The 24,873-nt window shown below is 42.4% G+C and overlaps 1 protein-coding gene across 1 annotated transcript in view; it reads left to right on the top strand.

Moving 5' to 3' along the window:
• The window catches only part of LOC115461467 (phosphoglucomutase-2-like), a 125,184-nt gene extending 101,760 nt beyond the window's left edge, over positions 1 to 23,424 (top strand). Inside the window, 4 exon segments of the mRNA XM_030191286.1 lie at positions 4,868 to 4,997; positions 11,279 to 11,468; positions 14,115 to 14,248; positions 23,271 to 23,424. Of these exon segments, the coding sequence (XP_030047146.1) occupies positions 4,868 to 4,997; positions 11,279 to 11,468; positions 14,115 to 14,248; positions 23,271 to 23,373 (557 nt within the window). The 3' untranslated portion in view covers positions 23,374 to 23,424.
• The last annotated feature ends 1,449 nt before the right edge of the window (positions 23,425 to 24,873 follow it).

The following is a 24,873-nucleotide window of genomic DNA, read 5'->3' as shown; positions in this document are numbered from 1 at the left end:
GGTGAATTTTTTCCCCAGTCCCAGGTCTTTGGCATACTAGAATAGGCTTTCCTCCAGGATCTGACTATTTATTATTTATTTATTTATTTATGCGTTCTTGTATCCCACTGTTATCCAAAAACAAGTTTCGATTCAAAGTGGTTTATAATTTACATTTTGGTTGACAGCTACATTAGTATTTAACCGTTATGACATGAAGATGATATCAGTAGTCTTTAGAATTTTCTGAGGGGCTGTTTTGAAGGATGTAGGACTATAGTTTATGTAGTTTTCTAAAGAGTTTTGATGAGGTAAGTTTGTAGAGGTGGGACTTTGATAGAGGTAGGATGACAGTTTGTGTGGTTTTCTGAAGGGATTTGTGGAGGTAGATTTGTAGAGGAGGGATGTTTGTTAGCTTATGTAGTTCACTATAAAAATTTTTGAAAAGGTAGGTTTTCATTTCATTCATGGTAACTCAATACATGGTTCAACAATGAACTGAAAAAGCTAAAAACACAATCCAGGAAACGTGAATGAGCATGGAAAAAAACAAAAGACGAACACACACTCAACACATGGAAACAATCACAAAGAGAATATAAATACGCAATAAGATGGACCAAAAAATCATACTATAAAACTAAAATAGGGACAGATTACAAAGACATGAAGAAATTATACCAACTCGTGAACAAACTCCTAGACACCAACTTGGTCACTACAGTGAATATAGACATCCCATCTGCAGATAAACTTGCTAAGTATTTCAACGAAAAAATTGTAAACCTACGCAACACGCTACCTCATGACAACACTGACATTGAAAACTTCCTTAATGAGTTGGACCCAACCACTGGAGAATACCCAGCTGACCGAACCTGGTTAAACTTCGCCCTCCTTACTGTTGATAGTTACGCAGGCGATCAGCAGGTTCACCAACACTCACTGCAAACTAGATACCTGTCCCAACTACCTAATGAAATCCACCCCTGACCGCTTCATAGCAGACCTCACATCCCACCTAAACTACATGCTTCAGCAAGGTCTCTTCCGTAAGGAAAACGGCAACATCCTACTCACTCCGATACCAAAAGACACCAAGAAAAAAACAAATGAAATCACTAACTACCGTCCAGTAGCATCCATCCCGTTGTTAGTCAGACTAATGGAAAGCATGGTAGCCAAACAACTTACAGATTGTATAAACAAATTCTCAATATTACACGAATCACAATCAGGTTTTCGCCCCCTCCACAGCACAGAAACAGTACTACTCACTCTTCTAGCCAAATTCAAGCAGGAAATAGCAATAGGCAAAAACATCCTCCTCCTCCAACTCGACACGTCTAGTGCATTCGACATGGTAAACCATACTATTTTAATAAGATTACTAGATATGTTCGGGATCGGTGGAAACATACTTAGCTGGATCAAGGGTTTCCTAACTATAAGAACATATCAAGTAAAATCAAACATATCATCACCGTGAAAAGCAGACTGTGGAGTACCACAAGGATCACCACTATTTATTTTATTTTTTTATTACATTTGTACCCCGCACTTTCCCACTCATGGCAGGCTCAATGCGGCGGGCAATAGAGGGTTAAGTGACTTGCCCAGAGTCACAAGGAGCTGCCTGTGCCGGGAATCAAACTCAGTTCCTCAGTTCCCCAGGACCAAAGTCCACCACCCTAACCACTAGGCCACTCCTCCACTATCACCGATCCTCTTCAACCTAATGATGACCCCACTAGCCAGTTCCTTATCTAGCCAAGGCTTTAACCCTTTCATCTATGCAGACGATGTCACAATATACATTCCTTATAAATCTAACCTGACAGAAATCGCCAACGAAATCAAGAACAGCTTGAACATCATGGACTCTTGGTCTAATGCATTTCAACTAAAACTCAACAAAGAAAATACACACTGTCTCATCCTCTCGTCCCAACACAGCATGGACAACCCCACAATCATCAATACCCCAGATTACACCCTCCCTATCTCAGACAGCCTGAAAATCCTCGGTGTTACAATGGACCGCTATTTAACACTAGAGAGCCAAGTGACACCCACGACAAAGAAAATGTTCCACTCAATGTGGAAGCTCAAACGCCTGAAGCAATTCTTCCCGAGGGAAACATTTCGCAACCTAGTACAATCAATGGTACTAAGCCATGTAGACTACCGCAATAGAATCTATGCGGGATGTAAAGAACAAACGTTAAAGAAACTTCAGACTGCTCAAAACATGGCAGCCAGGCTTATCTTTGGAAAAACGCGATTTGAAAATGCAAAACCCCTCCGCGAAAAGCTACACTGGCTCCCAATCAAAGAACGCATTGCTTTCAAAGTCTGCACTCTGGTTCACAAAATTATCTACGGTGAAGCCTTGGGATACATGACAGACTTGATCGACCTACCAACTAGAAACACATCCAAATCAACACGAACGTACCTAAATCTGTACTACCCAAGCTGCAAAGGACTCAAATACAAATCAACCTACGCATCCAGTTTTTCCTACATTAGCACACACCTGTGGAACGCATTACCAAAAGCCTTGAAAACTACGTACAATCACCTAAACTTCCGGAAAACACTAAAAACTAACCTGTTTAAAAAGGCATACCCTACCGATCCAAAATAAATGCCTGATATCGGCAACACAACAAAACTAAAGTAAGTAATGGACATAACACAACTCTTTTGTTATACGATGCCCTAATGTGGCTGTGCCATATGAACTTTATCTTACCATAACATCACTTTGTATTTGTTCACACCGGAGTCTGCAAACGCCTCTCTGGTACTATGTAAGCCACATTGAGCCTACAAATAGGCGGAAAATGTGGGATACAAATGTAAAAAATAAATAAATTTCTTTCCTGAATTGGAGGTCGTTAGTGATGCTTTTTGTGGCTTTGGTTTTGAGTTCCAACATTTAGAACCCAACTGAATCCTGCTGTGTAGATAGCTTTATAGGTTATATTTCTGCAGTTGGGCAGGTGAAGAAGTAGGTAGCCTCTGCTTTCTGGACTTGTGTTTCTCGGGGATAGCTCAATCATGTTTAGCATATATTCAGGTGCCATTCCAAATAGTATCTTGTAAATGAGAGTACTCATTTTGAAAAGTAGTCTTGCCTTGATTGGCATCCAGTGCAATGTTTTGAGTAGTGGAGTTCTTTCATATTTTGACTTACTGTATTTAGTTTGGGTGATTTAAATGTGGACCATGATCTGTCTGCCACAGTATGGATGTCATTTGTTTCGCAGTCTTGTAGGACGTCAGTGATGGATGTTTGTGATTTTGCTAAGTTTGATCTTGTGTTTGCTATTTTGTTTTTGAAACATTGTGCAAGCTCGTTTTCAGTAGTTTGTTCATGAGTTCGAATAATTTTTTTTATTGGTCTGTTCAAGATTCGCATATATGCTGCTTTAGCTTTCTTTTTTATTTGTATATTTCTTATAGCTTTTCTCCATATGGTTTTGTTTATGTCTGTTTTGTTTTTGGCCCATGTTCTTTCAAGTTTCTTGCACAATTTTTTCATGTGTAGTAGTTAGTCATTTAAACCAGGGGTGCGGTTGTTTCTTATTTTTTTTTGTTTTCGTTGTAAGTGGTGCTATTTTGTTTACTGTTTTTTTTCACTGGCTTCGTCCCAGTTTCTCATGAACTTTATGTCCTTGGGTATTTTGCTTTGTTCATTCATCGTTGTTGTCCAGAAAGTGTGCATGTTTACTTTCTCTCTGGTTATGAATGTGTGTGGCGTGCTTGGTTTTCTTTTCTTTCCGTTTTCTTTCCACTGTAGTGTGAAAGTTAGTTTGCTGTGGTTTGACCATATTAACTCTTTGCACCTTCCTGCTTTCCCTCAGTCTTCACAAGTCTCTCTGATCCCATTGCTCCAAAGCATTCCTGCAACATATTGCCAGCACCATGTTTTACTGTAAGGATAACATTAGAAGGGTGAGGTGTTGTGTTTGTTTTATGCCAGACATTTCACTTAGCACTGAGACCAAAAAGTTCCACTTTGGTCTTATTAGACCATAAAATCTTGTCCCACATGCATGCAGTGGACACAGGTCAGCTGTAATCAGCTTATTTGGGGCTTTGTTAAGGCTAGTTTGAATTTGTTGTGAGAAAGGGTGTGAAGACTTATATAATGAAATTCTCTTGGTTTCTTAATTTGTAATTACTTTTTTAATATTTCTATAATTGTTTTATCCCATTGAACAAGTACAGCATGGGGAAAATTTTGTAAATGTTCTTTTACACATAAACAGCTTCTTACAAAATTACATGCTTAAAAGCACACACAGTTCCAACAAGGCACATAATTTACACAAATCATGTGTAGTTGTGGCTGGGGGTGTAGTTGGACAGAGCACAGGAGGAGTCATAAACTATGTGCGTAAGTTATAAAATACACACTTTTATACGTACTTCAGCTGCATATATTTACACCTTCTCCCTATATGTCTTTATAAAATTCCCCAAAGGGAAGCTGATGCATAAATTTTACAACTTCTCTGAGGCAGATGTAATTGGTGATTGTACATTCCAAAACTAATAGGCACATATGTGTGTATTTTATAAAGTACATGTATAAGTTCCAGTTTCACCCCTGCTCAACAGTATGGGAACCAATTTGCCTACTTCCTCAGTCTCATGTATCAGCAGCCCTTGGCCAAGTATGCAAAATAATGGACCAGGGTGGCAAGTTGATGTCCATAAGGAAAGCTTCCCCTGCTGTCTACAGTGATGTGCATCAACACTTCATGGAAGTAGATAAGAAAGAGGATCTGTTACTCTGAGCAATTTATTGAACTTAAACATGTGATGTTTTCTAATTCTGCTAAATCCTATAATGAAAAGAATTCTTTCTCCGCAGGTTATATGTGCAGTCCTGCTGTGTTGGACAAGGACGGTGTCAGCGCTGCTGTTATAACTGCAGAGATGGCTAGTTTTCTAGCAACCAAGAATTTGACCTTGTCTCAACAGCTGAAAACCATCTATAATGAGTGAGTTATTAAATGAAACAGATGATCTCTGAAATAAATATACAGTGTAATCATTGTTCTTGGAATTGGGGAGGGGCAGCTGCTCTTCAATATTTGTGTTGTCATCAAACCTAATTTTTTGAAGAATATACATTGTGTGTGTATCCAAAAAGCAATAATAATATAGGGGTCTATATTCAAAAAGGACTTTTGGGTGCTAACGTCATTATGTCCTTTGTTTTAAAAATTCTGTACCAGCCAATGCATAACTTTGGTATCCATCTAAAAGCTCTACATTACAGAGGGGGTAGGTTAAGAGGCATTCCAGGGGCAGGATCAAAATGGAGGTGGATAGTTCAAATATAGGGGTCTTTTTATCAAGCTGCGGGAAAAAGGGCCCTGTGGGTTACCGCTGCATTAACCATCTCCAGGGGAGTTTCCCCCGGAAATGGCACACGCTCAACCCAGCACTACTGCCAGCGGCCATATTGGATAGGCGGTAGTCCTGGATTAGCAAGCAGTAAGCCCGCATTGGGCTTACCGCCGCTCCAAACGTTTTACTATGGTAAACCCCCTAAAATAATTTTTCATATAGCAAGAAACACTTGATTTATGTAAACACTAGTAAAAAAGGCCCGTTTCTGACAGAAATGAAACGGGCACTAGCAAGGTGTGCCTCTGAGTGTGTATGTTTGAGAGAGTGTGTGTGAGAGTGACTGTGTGAGACAGAGAGACAGAGTGAATGTGCGAGTGTGTGTGTATGTGTGTGACTGTCTGTGTGAGAGTGTGTGTGTGAGAAAGACTGACAGTGTGTGGCAGGGGCCCCCTTCCGTCTCCCGGCCTCCTTCCCCCTCCCCCCTGTCTTCCTTCCCCCCCCCCCCCCCCGTCTTCCCTCCCCCTTTCCCGCCCCATCCAGTTTTTCCTCCGCTCCCCCCTCCCAGTTTCAGGGTCGTGGCCTCCCCTACCTCCGCCTGTCATGGTCGTGGCCCCCCCTTCCTTCCTCCCTCCCACCCTCCCACCCACATTCAGGTTCCCACTCTCACGTTCAGGCTGGCTCCCTGGCTCCCACGTTCAGGCTGGCTGGCTACCTGTCTCCCTCCCTCCCACCCTCCGACGTTCAGGCTGCCTGCCTGCCTCCCTCCCTCCCTCCCACCCTCCCACATTGTTCCTGGTTCGCTCCGTGAAACGCTGATACCCTGTTTCTTCTTTTGTTCACAACGCTCTTTTTGTCGGGATGCTCTGTTTTTGTTTGTTGCTCCACCTCCGCGCCTGTGCCTTGTGCGTTTCGCCACTCGAGAGGCTGGCTGGCTAGCTAGCTGTGTCCCTCCCTCTGACCCTCCGACGTTCAGGCTGCCTGCCTGCCTCCCTCCCTCCCTCGCACATTGTGGTTGGCTTGGTCCGTCAAACGGTGATACCCTGGTTCTTCTTTTGTTGCTCCGCCTCCGTGCCTGTGCCTTGTCCATTTCGCCACTCGAGTGTCAGTGCTCCGCCCTCAACGTCATTATGTTGTGACGCGAGGGCAGGGCAGACATTCATGGGCAAACTGGATATCTATGCCACTTCAAGTTTCCGGCTTGAGGCTTCATTAGAACGTTGGAGGTGTTTTTTTATATAGAGAGATATATAAGTTCATACAAACAGATTCTACAATCTAATCTCTTGAGAACCCCCTGAAGAGAGTTCAAGGAACCCAGTTTGGGAATCACTGTGGTAATAGATACCATCCAGATCATTTTACCCATTTAAGGGGACCTCACAAAGAGCGATCCCACTGAGGGCCACTGAATACCAGTCATAAAGATAAGTCATTTAAGTCATTTAACTTGTATCAAGAAAAATAGTAATTTTAAAACAGGGCAAATAAGTGCATGTATTGCACCTATTTTATATAGGTGCCTTTATAAAATTACCCCAGGGAAAGTAGGTGCACACATTTAAACTTGCTCTGATGGAGGTATAATTGTGTGATTATGGAGCTCATTTTTTCAAAAGAGAGAGAGTCTCAAAAACGGCATAAAGTGGCATTCGGATGTTTTTTGGAGAAAAACATCCAAATTCGATTTTCAGAACTCAATGCATCCAAATCACGGGGCATGTTGGAGTAGGATTTTGGCGTTCCCAAAACTTGGATATGTTTCTTCCATAATGGACCAGGACTAAAAGTTAGATGTTTTGTTCTATACCTGTTTCAGTCATGACTAAATCTCAAAAAGGTGCCCTAAATGACCAGATGACCACTGGAAGGACACGATTCCACCTTGCTCCCTCACCCATTCTTTTTTGAATTCTGTCACTATTTTTTCTCCACCACCTCCTTCGGGAGGGCATTCCAGGCATCAACCACCCTCTTTGTGAAAAAGAATATCCTGACATTACTCCTAAGTCTACCAAAATCATGTCCTCTAGTTTGACCGTTTTCCCTTCTCTGGAAAATACTTGTTTCTATATTAATGCCTTTCAAGTATTTAAATGTCTGTATCATATCTCCCCTGTCCCTCCTCTCCTCTAGAGTATACATATTCAAATCTTCCAGTTTCTTCTCGTATGTCTTTTTGTCGCAAGCCCCATAACATTTTTGTTGCCTTCCTCTGGACCGCTTCAAGTCTTTTTACATCCTTAGCAAGATAGGACCTCCAAAACTGAACACAATACTCCAAATGGGGCCTCACCAATGACTTGTACAGAGGCATCAACACCTTTCTTCTGCTTGTTATGTCTCTGTCTGTACAGCCTAACATTCTTTCTGTGGCCACTACCTTGTCTCACTGTTTCATCACCTTCAGATCCTCAGACACTATCACCCCAAGGTCCCTCTCCCTGTCTGCATTATCCTCTCACTTCTTAGCACATACAACTTCCTTGGATTTCTACTCCCTAAGTGCATCACTCTGTAGTTCTTTGCATGAATTTTAATTGTCAAACATTAGACCATTCTGCTTTTGCAGATCCTTTTTCATGTTTTCCACTCCCTCCGGGGTGTCCACTCTTTCAAATCTTGGTATCATGTGAAGGAGTGGCCTAGTGGTTAGGGTGGTGGACTTTGGTCCTGGGGAACTGAAGAACTGAGTTCGATTCCCACTTCAGGCACAGGCAGCTCCTTGTGACTCTGGGCAAGTCACTTAACCCTCCATTGCCCCATGTAAGCCGCATTGAGCCTGGCATGAGTGGGAAAGCGCGGGGTACAAATGTAACAAAAAAAAATAGGCAAACCTTACCTTCTAACCCTTCGGCAGTGTCACTCACAAATATATTAAACAGAATCGGCCCCATCACTGATTCTTGAGGCACTCCACTACTCACCTTTCCTTCCCCCGAGTGACTTCCATTAACCACCATCCTCTGGCATCTATCTGTCAACCAGTTCCTAATCCATTTTTTCACTTTGGGTCCTAACTTCAACCCGTCAAGTTTATTCAAGAGCCTTCTATGAAAAATGGTATCAAAGGCTTTGCCAAAATCTAAGAGTACATCTAGAGCACACACTTGATCCAGTTCTCTGGTCACCCAGTCAAAGAATTCAATCAGATTCGTTTGGCACGATTTACCTTTGGTAAAAGTCTTGGATCTTGTAACCTATTGGATTCCAGGAAATTCACTATCTTTTCTTTCAGCATTGCTTCCATTACTTTTCCAATAACCGAGGTGAGGCTTCTTCTCTGTCACCACTTTTGTGAAGAGGGACCATGTGATGCAGGCGTCAAAACGCTGAAGTATGGCCCATGTCTGGTATTTTCATTAAAGGACTCTCAATTGTTCCAATCCTGAAGGCCCATTTGTTCTTCTTTCTAGTTCTATTTCTTGTGTGCTTTTGGACCCTCTCTTTTGTTACCTCGCATCCGGTAGCATTTTTATTTAATCTCCTAGTTATAGAAACATGCTGGCTTGTGCAGTGTACGGATGTACACAGGGGAACCATCAGAATGGAATAACCTTTCATTGTTTAGAGTAGTAATTAGTTCTAAATTGTAATCAGTGTGTCATTTCGAGCCGCTGGTTAAAGGGATACCCTAGCATGCATTGTATGGGTGCTGAGATTTTTTTCACCTAGTAAAGGGTCACCAAAACAGACATGTTATGAGAATCAGGTGCTCAACATTCAGAGGTTTTATTTTTAACTGCAAAGGGTTTTTTTAAACCCTTAATTAGGTTGAAACCTGGGAACATTTAAAATCTTTTTTTTTTTCCGTGTGCCTAGATCAAAAGAGAAAGATGGTATGTGGGAATATGCTCCTTTAATTTTGTGGAATGCTTTTGGCGGTTTTGCTTAAAACTTCTGCGGTTGAACACATGACTCCATTAATGTTGACTGATTATATTTCCGCTACACTGTTTTCCTGCATTGAAGCAGATTATTGCAGCAGTGCTATTGTTTATTTTTCTCTGTGTCTGAAGAACAGTGACTCCTTTGTTCCTATTGAGAGAATTCATTCCTGACTAAGGCATCAAAATGCCGAAACACAGCCCATGTTGGTTCTTTTCATTAAAGGACTCTCAATTGTTTCAATCCTGAAGACCCAGTTGTGCTTTTTTCTAGTATCAATGAGTATGCAGCAACTGATAGTTTGTTTAGGGTACACCAATATGGCGGCTGCGCAGGGGAGTCAGCTTCAGCCTTGTGACGTCGGGCCATCTCCTGTTTTATTAAACCTTCTTGGTCTGACCCTTTTTTTTTTTACTTATACAGAGGCTCTCTCACCTCCTTTCCTATTGGTCATTTTTCGCCCTTTGCACTCCTTCTGGCTTTTGCTATTGCCATTAGGTTACCTTAAGATAATCAGGATACCGTCCCGTGTTCCCCCCCCCCCCCCCCAGATCCCACTTTTATGCACAGAACGTCACCTCGTACTATACCATTCTCTCTAGTTTTTGCAGCTCAAATACATGCCCATGCACTTTTTAGCATTATAGCTTGGTGTAACTATATCCCAGTCGTGGTTTTCTGTGTTCCACATCTCTGTGATTGCCACTGAATCAAGTCAGTGTCTTCCATTACAGCCTCCAAATCTTAGATTTTATTTTCTGTACTATGGGCATTAATACACCTAGCTTTCCAAATGTTGCCCTTTTTTCCCCATTTCCATTGCCTGAGGGCATTGTCCATCTAGTCCTGTCAATCTGGATAGATAAATCCAAGCATCTGTTGTCACTCTACTGAGTTCGTTTCACCTGAATAGGTTCCCAACACACATTTTGAAATGTGATTTTTAACACCGTACCTTCAGCTAACTCTGATGCAAATTGTAGTGCATTACTACATGTGCTTATGTGCATAGAGGCTTGGGAAATAAGGTGGCTTGGCCGGTGTTAGCTCAGAGTAACTATTCTGGATTCATGAATTTTGCAGTTCTCCCCAAGTCGTAGTTCACTGCTTTAACCATTGGGTTGTACTTTGATCCCTATTAACCAATACAATTCTGACTTTAGGTAAGTCTAAGTAGGATTGGTGAACAGTTTCTAGGTGATATCTTTTATTAGACTAACTCGTGTATATGTTGCTAGCTTTGACTCCTCTCTCTCTTTTCTCTGCACATATCCAGCAGACTGCTAAAACCTGTCATTTCTTTCTCTATAATATCACCAAAATGTGTCCTTTCCTTTCTGAGCACACTACCAAAACCCTTACCCACACTCTTATCACCGCTCGCTTAGACTATTGCAACTTGCTTCTCACAAGTCTCCCACTAAGCCATCTCTCTCCCCTTCAATTTGTTCAAAATTCTGCTGCACAACTTATATTCCGCCAGTGTCACTGTGCTCATATTAGCCGTCTCCTCAAGTCAATTCATTGGCTCCCGATCTGTTTCCGCAAACAGTTCAAGCTCCTCTTATTGGCTTACAAGTGCATTCACTCTGCAAGCTCCTCAGTACCCCTCCACACTTATCTCTCCCTACACTCCTCCCCAGGAATTCTGTTCATTGGGTTAATCTCTCTTATCTGTACCCTGCTCATCCACTTCCAACGCCAGACTCCGTTCCTTTTATCTTGCTGGACCATATGCCTGGAATAGACTTCCTCAGCCAGTACGTCAAGCTCCCATCTAATCTAGGCTAAAAGTCCATGTTCTTGATGCTACTTTTAACTCCTAATCCCTATTCACTTGTACAGTACCCATGTATGTTTTATCATTCCCACCTTAGTAATTCTCTTATCCCTTACTTGTCCTGTTTGCCTATCCTGATTAGATTATAAGCTCTTTCTAGCAGGGACTTTCTTGTCATTTTCAAGTGTACAGCTCTGCGTACTTCTATTTCTATAGAAATGATAAATAGTAGTAGTAAATGTTTTCAATTTATTTCGACAGGTATGGCTATCATATCACCAAAGCTTCATATTTTATTTGTCATGATCCAAAAACCATAAAGTGTTTATTTGAAAATCTCAGAAATTATGGAGGGGAGAGCACATATCCAAAGTCATGTGGCAGATTTGAGGTTTCTGGGATTCGAGATCTAACAACTGGTTATGACAGCAGCCAGGCTGACAAAAAAGCAGTAAGTACTCATTGTAACTAAAAGTACAGCATCATCAATCGTATCTTGTTTTTGTTTTTTCCTTTTTCTGTTTTCCTCATACATTTAAAGAAAAAGCGCCAGATGTAGTGTAGCATACCTTTAGTTAAGTATCGCTCTTTATAAGATTGTACACTGCTAGGTCAGACAGGTAGGCTAGGGATGTTTAAAATTGCAGTTATGAAAAGTTTCTCTTTCATAGAAGAGTTCATGCAGCATGATAATTTGATCATTGACACATGATGTGGTAATACTCATTGGTGCACGTGCAAATCAAAAAAAGACAAATAGTCTGTAGAATGGAAACGATTACTTTATACACAATTAGGAACCCTCTTATAAATGTATCTCTTTGTCAAAGTAACAAAGAGGGTCTTTTACTAAACCGCGGTAGAAATCAGCTGTCGGTAAACACCAAGACACCCATTATATTCTTATGGGTACCTTGGCGTTTACCGCCAGCTGATTTCTACCACGAGCTAAAAACACTACCGTGGCTTAGTAAAAAAAAAAAAAAAAAGCAATTTTGTAAAGATAATGTAGACACCTCTGTGCATTTTATAAAGTAAAATGCCTAGCTCCAAAAGTGCACAAATGCCCATGAGCACTAAAGAAGGCATAAGTGTGTGTATGCATGCCCATTTATTTTATAAAATATGCTCTGCTCAAACTATTCCCCTGGGAATGCCTGTACATGGTGCACTAATCAGCTTGCGCAGTCTTTTCAGCACACATACTCATACTGTGTGATTTTGTGAAACCCTTTATCCACATGTAAAGAGGGGCTTGCATGTTGACAAATTTCTGTAAAATTACACATTTAATCCTTTAATTCCACAAATAGTTTGCACGTGGTTATAGATATTACCTCTTACACATGTAACTTAAAGCACCGATCAAAGCTATTGCACGTGTAATAAATGTCAATAACTAACAATAATAGGCTTTAGGAAGCACTAATTGCCACTAATTTGCAGTTACACATGCGAGTTATGACCCTGTTCTGTAAAGTGTGTGCATAAATTGTCTACAGCATAACTGCACAGGGGACATTCACATGGGAGGGACATGTTTGGGTCATGGACATTCCCCCAAATTCTATAAAGGGTGCCTTAAGTTGTGTGTGCTAATTTGGCTGCATGGCCAAATTGCTTGCACAACTTAAGCCTGTCAGCGCCGATAATTGGTACTTAACCAATTAGTGGCACTAATTGGCTTTAATTAGAATTTACGCATGCAGCTTTCTAGGTGTATTGTGCAATGTGGTGCATAAATTCTAATGCGTGCAGCCAAAAAGGGGGTGTGGCTATGGGCGGGTCGGGGGCTTTTGAAAAAACTATTTGCACTATTCTGGAATACACCTGGTCTGCACCTAAGCTAGGCGCAGGTATTTAAGCCTGGTTTTAGATGACCTAAATGGGTGTGCCTAAATTTTTGTTGCAAGAGCGGCACGTGAGCATATTCTATAAACTACACTTAACTTTAGTCGTAATTTATAGAATTGCACTAAGCGCATGGTTTTTCAGCAACGATTTTTAAGCCACCATTTCTAGAATTTGACCCGTTCTGTCTATTCTAGCACACACTGTATAGAATACTGTCGGTTACACACGCAAGGTGCTCTGTGTAGGTGTGTGCATTTACATCACCCATAGGCATGGCATAAGTGGTCACACCTAAATAGTGTCTTGTTGTAGTTTAATATAACATCAGTTTTATCCTTAATTGCCTTTATAGAATTCGCCTTTAGCTTATGAATATTTGGTGCCTAATTTTAGGCGGCATTTCTTGAATTGACCCGTTAGTGGGTAATTCTGTAATGAGCCGTCTAGATTTAGGTGGTAAGAGTATTTTGTAAATGCTGTTTGTGAATACCTACATGCGTCAACGACCTTTTTCTGGCTATGTGCTATTCTGTAAAATTGCGCTTAGATATGGTGATGCATACCTTGCAGGTTGATGTTCACATGGGCAGAGTTTGAACGGACTGTGGACGGAATGCACATTTACATGCATAGATTATAAAATACTGCAATCTATGTGCATCCTTTTGTAAACATGGTATGACTGGCGTAAATGCTCACACCTAAAACATAGGTTTGCATTGTAGGCACCTACGTTTCTTTATAGAATAGACTTCAAATAGGCATGTTCTTGGCACATAAAAATATGTGCTCCAGTATAGAGTTACCCTCTTATTGTGCCGTATTAGATGTCCAGGTTCCTACTGTACAAGGAGCACTAAAGGACATGATGTGTATCTGAAGCACTGTAGCTCTTCCCAGTAGCTGAGGGCTCCATACACTTCAAATTGTTTCATTGTCATTATTACCTATGAAGATTACTTATGATTTTGTCAGCTGTGAAGAATATGAATTTATCAATGAAATTTATAAAGCATGGTTTATTTCAGGTAGATTTGAATGTGTTTCTAAGCCTGTCAACTTCAGCACTGAACTGTGGCCTATCAAGAGAATAGACGCCCTGCTGGAATGTTGTAAAACAACAAATAATTTACAAGAAGTTATAGTTTATAACAGGTCCTGTGTATTCTCATTAGCAGGTTTGCTTATATACTATATTTAGTTAACTCTAAATGTATTCTCTTTGTGAATTCTGTACATTCAGATTCTTCCCACAAGTAAAAGCAGCCAAATGATAACCTTCACTTTTACCAACGGAGGGGTAGTCACACTCAGGACCAGTGGGACAGAACCCAAAATTAAATACTATGCTGAACTGTGTGCACCTCCCGGGAACAGGTATAGTATTCATAAAGTATTACAGAAGTTTCCTAAAATTGATTTGCAGTGCAGTCTTTAGAAAACTGGTAATGTTATGCTATCATCTTTCAGTAGTTCAGCCAAGCTCCTTTATGAGGAGATCACATTTAGCCTTTTCCATGCTGGCGATGCAGGAGTGTTACCTTTTTCATTTCAACTAAAGAAAAAGACAGTCTTTTATGATCCTTTAAATTCTAAATAATCAAAAAATAAATAGGTTATTTTTTTATTTTGTTTTATTTTATGAGATGGTCTTAATAAACTGGTAAAGAATCAGACTTGTTGGGAGTAATTTTAGACAAGTTTTTCTGCATGTAAATCGTTTATCGTTTGTTAGGTTTGATATACTGATTCTTCGTTGAGTGAAAATCGAAATGGTTAACAATGTAAAATTTGGATATTGGAAAGGAATGCCATAATATAAAAGGCTCTTTTTGTGATTTGTATATAATATAAAAGGAAAGCAGTCAGGCATAGATAGACAATATAATCAGACATATAGAACAATCAGTCCATCAAATATAGAAAAGAAACAGTGTATCAGTGTGTGTATATATATATATATATATATAGATATAGATACACACACACACACACACTCTCTTAAAACAGTAATTCCTAAAAACCCATTAATTAAAACATATGGTCCCTTCCCCCATCCGAACGAGCTCACCGGAACAACCTAAAATCAAGGAGGTTAGTTTTCAAATGGCAGTTCTATAAACATGTTTGAAGGGCAGTTCTATAATTGGGTGCCTGTATTTACCTGCTTCTTGTGCATATTACATGTGTAAGTGTACATTTACCTGCAAAAGTGCCAACAGCACACTATACGCTTTTCTCCCAGTTTCTTTTCTCCCCTCCCTCACGCCCCAAAAAAGTACAGCTTCAGTGTTCAGCAGGGCAACAGTTTGGAGAGGAGAGGAAACCCAGCTTGGAGCCAGAAGACACAGTTACACAAATCCCAATTCTGTGCACCTTCCTGGATTGTGTGGGCAGCAAACTTTACTAGAAGTGAAAGCCTGCTAAATGTGATTTACCACCTACCCAATCCGGGAAGGAGCATGGCGTCAGGGGTTCTGTGGCAGTATCTCCTGTGGGTCCGGCATCTCTCCCTTTCTTTTACTCTTTCTCTCCTTTCCCCCTTGGCCTACCATCTCCCCTTCTGCCCAGCACCCTCCCCCAATGGTCTACCATCTTCCTCTTCTCTCCCCAGATCCTGTAGTCTGGCATCTTTCCTGTCCCCCTGCAGGTCCAGCACATCTTCCTTCCTTTCCCCCTCCCCCACCATGAGTACAGGACCTCTCCCTGGTCTTCCCTAAGCCCCACCTCAGGTCCAAAACTTCCTCCTCTTCATCCCTCAGTCTCCCCTGTGAGTCCAGCAACACTCCCTCTTTATCCCTCAGTCTCCTCTCTGAGTTCAGCACCCCCCCCCCGCAAGTCCAACGCTGCCCCCTCCTTCCCTCAAACCCCCAAAGTCCAGCTGTGCTCTCTTCTTCCCTCAACCTTCCCCCCACCCCCACAAGTCTGACACTGCCCCCTCTCCTCCCCTTATCCCCCCAGTCCAGCACTGCTTTTTGTTCTCCCTCCCCCCTCCCCCACTTGGTCCATCAAACCTGCTTTTGTCTGCCTGCCCCTTCAGCATTAACAGGCTGCCTGGGCAGGCACTGCATCCTTCCCTCTGCTGCGTCCCTTCCCTCTGACACAACTTCTTGTGTACACAAAGGATGTAGTGCCAGTCCAGGCATCCTGCTAATGCTACAGGGGCCAGCAGACAAAGCAGGTTTGACTGACTGGGGGAGTTTGAAGGAAGGAGAAGAGTGTTAGACTTGGGGTGTTTGAGGGAAGAAAAGGGAGCAGTGCTGGTCTGCACAGCGGGAGAGGAGGGGAGAAAGATGCTGCACACTTAAAAAAAAAATAATAATAATTCCTGCTGCTGTGTGCCAGCCCTGTGACACACCTCCCAGGCGCATGTGACGCACATCAGTTGAGAACCACTGCTCCAGAGATATAGTCACCCAATATCAGCACCCACACATACAGTGTGTGCCACTAAACATATGTGCCTAAGCTATTTGTGCAGTACTGCTGAAAATATGCCTAATAGGGTTGGTTCAAGAAAGGTCACTACATGTTAGGTGTCAAATACTTGTGCGCCAAGTGACAATTCTAAAACAGCAGCTCCACATTGAATACCAGCATAAGGCCACATTTTTGTGCCAAACGTTCGGTGCAGGCACTTATACCAGTCTGTGAGCTGGTGCAAGTGTACATGCCTAAAATGTAGGCAGGTAGGTATGTGTGTAACTGCATATATTCTATAAAATGTGTGCTCAAATCCAGGGCACAACCCTGACCTGCGCATGCCCCTCCACAGTTCACGCCCCTTTGTAGCTGTGCACTATGGATTTTGGGCGCACTTATTATAAAATACCGACTAAGGTCAGTTGCATGCATAATTGTTAATTGTGAACTCAATTGTGAAGGAAATGTATACAAGCACAACTGGCATTCGTTCTGACCAAAGATTAAATCTTTACATTAAAGAGGTGTTGCCTCAAGAAGCCCCCAGCTCTATATCTTCAAAGCTCACGGGGGCTGGGCTGCTTCATCATTGGCAAACACCTCTAGGCTATTAAACAGTTCAATACCCTATACATTCTTATTTTTTCTTTTCTCTTTTTAGTTTTACATCTTCTAATTTCTTCTCATGCGATGTATGAGTATATATAGTATTAAACTTGAAGGCTACTTAGCTTTGTAGGGGTCCAGTCTTTTCTTTATTTGACACTGAGCGCAACCACAACCAACGGTGGCCAACGTTTTGTCACCTGCTTCAGGGTCGTATGGTCTGCGTCAATCTACGAAGAGAGAGTATATTATTAAAAACCTAGCTTTAAACTTTGCATAACTTCGCAGTACTTATATCATTTAAAAAAAAAAAAAAAACATTTTTCTACAGACACCTCAGCTAGAAAAACAAACAGCTCCAGCGGACCAGCTTGGAGTAAAAATGGCCTCTCAGGTTTAAATGCTCTGTTGCGTCAGACGCCAGGAGTTGGCCTGACCAATCAGCTTGCATTCATTTAGTTCCTTCATTAAAACAGAACCCCGGATGTCTTTTCTTATTCAAATATCTTATCATCCAAAATTATATAATCCAAAATTAGAAAAGATGACCCCATTCAATTTTTCCATTCATAGTAACATAGTAACATAGTAGATGACGGCAGAAAAAGACCTGCATGGTCCATCCAGTCTGCCCAACAAGATAACTCATATTTGCTGCTTTTTGTGTATACCCTACTTTGATTTGTACCTGTGCTCTTCAGGGCACAGACCGTATAAGTCTGCCCAGCACTATCCCCGCCTCCCAACCACCAGCCCCTCCTCCCAACCACCGGCTCTGGCACAGACCGTATAAGTCTGCCCAGCACAATCCTCACCTCCCAACCACCAGCCCTGCCTCCCAACCACCGGCTCTGGCTCAGACCGTATAAGTCTGCCCAGCACTATCCTCGCCTCCCAACCACCAGCCCTGCCTCCCAACCACCGGCTCTGGCACAGACCATACAAGTCTGTCCAGCACTATCCCCGCCTCCCAACCACCAGTCCCGCTTCCCACCACCGGCTCTGGCACAGACCGTATAAGTCTGCCCAGCCCTATCCCCGCCTCCCAACCACCAGCCCCGCCTCCCGATCTTGACTAAGCTCCTGAGGATCCATTCCTTCAGCACAGGATTCCTTTATGCTTATCCCACGCATGTTTGAATTCCGTTACCGTTTTCATTTCCACCACCTCCCGCGGGAGGGCATTCCAAGCATCCACTACTCTCTCCGTGAAAAAATACTTCCTGACATTTTCTTGAGTCTGCCCCCCTTCAATCTCATTTCATGTCCTCTCGTTCTACCACCTTCCATCTCCGGAAAAGGTTCGTTTGCGGATTAATACCTTTCAAATATTTGAACGTCTGTATCATATCACCCCTGTTTCTCCTTTCCTCCAGAGTATACATGTTTAGTTCAGCAAGTCTCTCCTCATACGTCTTGTAACGCAAATCCCATACCATTCTCGTAGCGTTTCTTTGCACCGCTTCAATTCTTTTTACAACCTTAACAAGATACGGCCTCCAAAACTGAACACAATACTCCAGGTGGGGCCTCACCAACGACTTATACAGGGGCATCAACACCCCCTTTCTTCTGCTGGTCACACCTCTTTATACAGCCTAACAACCTTCTAGCTACTGCCACCGCCTTGTCACACTGTTTCGTCGCCTTCAAATCCTCAGATACTATCACTCCAAGATCCCTCTCTCCGCCCGTACCTATCAGACTCTCCCCGCCTAACACATACGTCTCCCGTGGATTTCTATTCCCTAAGTGCATCACTTTGCATTTCTTCGCATTGAATTTTAATTGCCAAACCTTAGACCATTCTTCTAGCTTCCTCAGATCTTTTTCATGTTTTCCACTCCCTCCGTGGTGTCCACTCTGTTACAGATCTTAGTATCATCCACAAATAGGCAAACTACCTTCTAACCCTTCGGCAATGTCACTCACAAATATATTGAACAGAATCGGCCCCAGCACCGATCCCTGAGGCACTCCACTACTCACCTTTCCCTCCTCTGAGCGAATTCCATTCACCACCACCCTCTGGCGTCTGTCCGTCAACCAGTTTCCTAATCCAGTTCACCACTTCAGGTCCTATCTTCAGCCCCTCCAGTTATTTAAGAGCCTCCTGTGGGGAACCGTGTCAAAAGCTTTGCTGAAATCTAAGTAGATTACGTCCATAGCTCGTCCCTGATTCATTTCTCCTGTCACCCAATCAAAGAACTCAATGAGATTCGTTTGGCACGATTTCCCTTTGGTAAAACCATGTTGTCTCGGATCTTGCAACTTATTGGCTTCCAGAAAATTCACTATCCTTTCCTTCAGCATCGCTTCCATTACTTTTCCAATAACCGAAGTGAGGCTTACCAGCCTGTAGTTTCCAGCTTCTTCCCTATCACCACTTTTGTGAAGAGGGACCACCTCCGCCGTTCTCCAATCCCTCGGAACCTTTCCCGTCTGCAAGGATATATTAAACAAATCTTTAAGAGGACCCGCCAAAACCTCTCTGAGCTCCCTCAATATCCTGGGGTGGATCCTGTCCGGTCCCATGGCTTTGTCCACCTTTAGCTTTTCAAGTTGTTGATACACACTTTCTTCTGTGAACGGTTCTGTATCCACTTCATTCTCAATTGTATTATTTCCAGTCCATCGCGGTCCTTCTCCAGGATTTTCCTCTGTGAAAACAGAACAAAAGTATCTATTTAGCAAATTTGCTAAATTCAAACCCATTCAAACCCACTGGGGTCAGTGAATTCAAACGATGTATCCATTCTGTTCACACTGGAACAAAATCCTCTTCCTGTTAACTCCAATCCTTACCGGAGAAACCTCAATCTGTTGTAAAACAAAACATCTCAATTCGGCAAAAGAGTGTTGTGCTACATCGCAGTGGTGGGCAAAAGGTGTGGCTACTTTCTTTGTGTTCAACACGCTACTGTGCTCAATCAGCCAGACATATAACCCTCTCGGTGCAAGTGGAACCAAAGAAGGTGGATATACAGTATCTTAAACAAAAGGCTCTTGGATTCGAGAGAGCCCAGTTGCTGCACCACTCTCTAGTGGTCAAACCTGCCCTCAAACGAGCTAGGAGTTCAGGACTCATGCCTTGGCACCCCCAGATAGAGGAGCCAGGACACTGGATTTGTTTGGGAGGAAAATGTTTCAGGCCTCGATGCTCATTGCCCACATTCAATCCTACCAGCTCTATACGAGCCTTTACTTGCAGTCCCTGGTCCGGAGCAAGCTGCTGAGCTTCGCCAGTTAGCCAAGCTGCAGTGTAGGAAATATCTGGCCAGAGGGGCTTATAATTCTTTGATGTGGCATCCAGGCTCTCAGCCATGGTATGAAGATGCTCAGACTCTCATGGCTGCATGTCTCTGACCTTGAATTGGCAGTTCAGGAGATGTTGGTGGATGTCCCAAGCCAAGGGGGCAACTTGTTTGGAGATAGAGTAGAGGAGGTCACAGATCTCATCAAGAAACTCACAGATACTATCCAAACACTATCTTGGCACCCTCCACCTCCAGGAGGTTTTCCAGTGGACCTAGGTGTGGCAACCCTATTACTCTCAAAGGCATAGGCTCCTGCCACCTTCCAGCTCTGCCCTGCAGTCCCAGAGCCAGCATCCCTGGGCCTATCAGCCCCATCCTCAGAAGTCCTGACCGATGCCCCAGTCAAAGCAGGGAACTAGCTTTTGACTGGCTCCAGGAGAATATAGCCGTGCTAAAAGTAACTGTCCTGGTTGGCTTTCTAGTGGGAGGTGAGGGGAGTAGGCTGAATTTTTACCATCATGGGTGGCCTCTTGTAACCTCTTACCTGCGGGTTCTTCAAATAGCCTGTTTCGGTTACGCCCTCCATTGGTGGCAAAAGCCACCAAATTGCCCACCGAGAACATTGTCACACAGCTGTCAGCACAAGCAGGTACTAGTAGAGAAAATTTCCACCCTTGTCCAGTCAGAGGTCGAAGAGAAGGAATTCTTTTCCAAGTACTTCCTTGTGCCCAAAAAGACAGGATGATTTCGTCCCGTTCTAGACATAAGGGCCCTGAACAATTCCTGGTCAAAGAAAAGTTCAGAATGATTTCCCTGGGTACCCTTTCCTCACGATTGAGGCAAATGGCTGGCTGTACTCTTTGGACCTAAAAGATGCCTACACCCACATTTTGACACTTCCCAGTCACAGAAAATATCTGCGATTTTGCATGGGAAAACACCACTACCAGTAATGTGTCAGCTCCAAGAGTGTTCACCATTGTCTAGCGGTAGTAGTGCATATTTACACAGGCTAGGAGTGTATGTATTTCCCTATCTGGACAACTGGCTGGTCCTTTAGATTGTAAGCTCCTTTGAGCAGGGACTTCCTTTTTGTTAAACTGTACAGCGCTGCGTAACCCTAGTAGCGCTCTAGAAATGTTAACTAGTAGTAGTAGGTGGTGGTGGATTTACTATGGTTTCGTTATAAACTACCCAAAGTTCCACCTACTTCCAGTTCAGCAATTGGAGTGCATAGGATCCCTGCTAGACACATTGAAATCTTGGTCTTTTCTTTCCTAAGCCAGAGCAGACACCTTGTGATGCTCGCCTTGGCAGGTCCATGCCAGCAAGCAGGTCACAGCTTGGCAAATGTTGAGATTGATGAGCCACTTGGCCTCAACAGTGCATGTCACTTACTCCCATAGCTCATATGCACTTCAGAAAAGCTTCCCAGTGGTCTTAGGTGGCTGGAAACCTAGCAGATGTCATCCATATTCCTCCAGAGTTGACACGTGCTCTCCTCTGTGGACAATTCAGCCAATTTGACTGTGGGACTACCATTCCAAATTCCACTGTCTCAGACGGTGCTAATGATGGATGCATCCAACCTGGGCTGGTGTACTCATAGATGGGCTTCATACCAAGGGACTTGGTCTGCTTAGAAAACAGACCTTCATATCAATCTTCTCAAGCTGTGGGCCATTTGGAACACTGTAAAGACTTTCAGAAATCGGCTGCACAACCAAATTATTCTCATCCAAACATACAACCAGGTTGCAATGTTCTCTGTGAACAAGCAGGGGGGTACAGGATCCTACCCCTTTTGTCAGGATGCAATGAGGATGTGGAGGTGGGCCCTCCTTCATGGGATGGGCCTCCAAGCTGCATACCTTCCAAGAAAAGACAGCTGCCTGGTGGAGTGGAGGAGTGGCCCAGTGGTTAGGGTGGTGGACTTTGGTCCTGAGGAACTGAGTTCAATTCCTACCTCAGGCACAGGCAGCTCCTTGTGACTCTGGGCAAGTCACTTAATCCTCCATTGCCCCATGTAAGCCGCATTGAGCCTGCCATGAGTGGGAAAGCGCGGGGTACAAATGTAACAAAAAAAAAAATGATTTTGCATCCACACAAGTAGTCTCTCAATATAGACGTAGCCCGCAAGGTCTTCTGATTGTGGAGCACTCCTTTGGTGGATCGTTTTGCCACGCATCTCAACAACAAAATCCCCCAGTTCTGCTCCAAGCTCAGATCACATGGTAGACTAGTGTCCGATATCTTTCTCTTTTATTGGGGGGGGGGGGGGGGGAATGTCTCCTTTTTGTGTATCCTCTTTTACAGAAGAGAAGACTTTGCTGAAACTCAAGCAGGATCAAGGAACTATGATCCTAATCGCACCTTACTGCCCAAGACAGATATGGTTCCCTTTTCTTCTGGAGTTATATATCTTTTAATAGCAAAACTTATCTGTACTCGTTGCTCGGCCTTATCAATGCGCCATGGCTGATTATGGCCAAAGTTTCAAACCTTCTTCAGGTCCATGGCAGATCGCTTTCACTACGTTGGCATCCGGTACTTTGAAGTTCATTTTGTGAACGCCGTGGCACATTGATAACGGCTGAGCAACAAGTACAGATTAGTTTTGCTATTAAAGATATATACCAATAAAAACTGAGTTATAATGAATAATTAATGGTGGATGGAGTTTTTTTTGCCTATGATGAGAATCTATGCTCCTTGATACAGAAGGCTTAATTGCCCACATCAAGTAGGAGCTTCCCTTTTGAGGCTTTTTCCTCCACGTTTTCCATTTTTACATATTCTTATTCTCTATGCTGGGTAAGAGCATGATGTATGCAGTCAGATATTAAAAGCTGTAATAAAGTCGTGATTTTCTGAAGGGGATTATGTAGTTGGATGATATAAGGCGTATCCTCTCCAGCTCATATTATACGTGAAAAAAATAACACACATTAGAAAAAAAAAGAATTTAAAGCTATGTGAATCTAAGTATCCTAAAGCAAATGGTGCAATTATACATGTATAAGGGTTACCTTCTAAATGTTAGAAGTTTGTGTTTTTGCACAATTGATAATCCATGTTGAAAAAAATAATTCTTTTCCCTTATGTTTTCTCAGTGACTTTGAACAGCTGAAGAAGGAACTAGATGAACTAGCCAATGCCATAGAGGAGCATTTCTTCCAGCCAGAAAAAAATAAACTACAACCAAAGGCAGAGTGAATCAGATGCAACTAACCTCCTTAACCTGTACTGTATTGCAAAAGCGGATTGTGTTAGAATATGTTACTGGCTTTAATTTTATAGTTGTTCATTTTAAGGACCAGTTTGAAAGTGTTATCACAATGGCTTGATCAAGTTTAAGTTGCCATCTGTTTCCATGTTATAGTTAGAAAAAAAAAACGCAACTATGGTCTATCAATTACAAAAAAATCAATCCAAATCAGAACCACAAACTGTACACTGTGATAGAAGCTTTGGCATGCTTAGTAATCATGTTCAGTATTAATATATGACCCGCTGAGTGAATAGGTGCCGAAAGGTGGGTTACACAATAACAAAGATAAAGGCTATCATAGCCTGGAGGGGTAAATTTGGGCAATCTGCACTGTTGAAAGCTTTGCGTACTATTGGGTAGAAAACGGACTATGCAGTTTTTTCACAACTTGACCATACAGTGATATCCGTCTATCTTCTGGTGTAAATAAGTCCCATACCCATTTTTTGTATCTTTTTTGCTCAACAAGGTCACATATTCTTGTTCAATTATCTCTAAGCCTAGCCTAAGCTCAATATTTTCATAGCTATTTGTCTGTTTCTCTTTGCTGTGCCAGAATCTGTTCCATGATTTATCTCTTTTTAGTGATGTCAGGGTCTTCTTCCCTTTGCAGCAGTTGTATCATGATATTTCACAGAAAGTTTGTCTGAAGCAATCTGTATAGTAACAGTGATGATTTAATGGTGCATTTCAATGACAGTGATGTATTGGCATCTATGAACAGTACCAGTAAGGGCACTGGGAAATCACTTTCACCCCCAACAATACTGAGATATCACTTTCACCCCAACACCTGTATGACTGGAAGCACAAAAAAAACTTTAGTGGAAGTTCAAGGGAAAACAGGAAAATGCCTCCAAATGTGCTTACTTTGTGATATCTTGTTAGCCAGACACTAGGGGAGTGCATTTATCAGTGCATATTGCTTCTTTTGGGCACCTAAACGTTTTTTTGTGTGTGCAAATTGCTTGTATACATATATAAATAACCTATGAAGTAACACACATACAGCCAATTTACGTGTGCAAATATTTATTTTCATCATATTTAAAACTAAAGTGCAGAAAACATCCGTTTAAAAAAAAAAAAAACGCATGAAAACCTGGAAAAGTTTGTAAAATACAAACACATTTTTTTTGGGGGGGGGGGGGGGGGGGGGTTGCATATCCTTCCAAATAATCAAGTTGAAATAATTTTGAATTGATTTTAAGTTCAAAGCAAGTTACATGTTCAGGGTAGCTTTAGCAAAATGATAGTTATGCTGAATATTTGTTCTTTTTATCTTAGAGAAAATTGTTTTATTTTAAAATGGCAAATTAGTAGCAGTGTTTCACCACTCTCTAAAATTGTGTTTACAAAGTTACCCCCCTTTACAAAGTTGCACTAGAGGCTGCGGGTTCAGTAATGCCTATTCAGCCCATTCAAGGTGAATGGGCTGTGTTGGC

The sequence above is a fragment of the Microcaecilia unicolor genome, chromosome 2, assembly GCF_901765095.1.
Source record: "Microcaecilia unicolor chromosome 2, aMicUni1.1, whole genome shotgun sequence".
NCBI classification, from domain to species: domain Eukaryota; kingdom Metazoa; phylum Chordata; class Amphibia; order Gymnophiona; family Siphonopidae; genus Microcaecilia; species Microcaecilia unicolor.
Note: the sequence above shows the minus strand (reverse complement) of the source record. Positions and strands in the feature narration are given on the sequence as shown.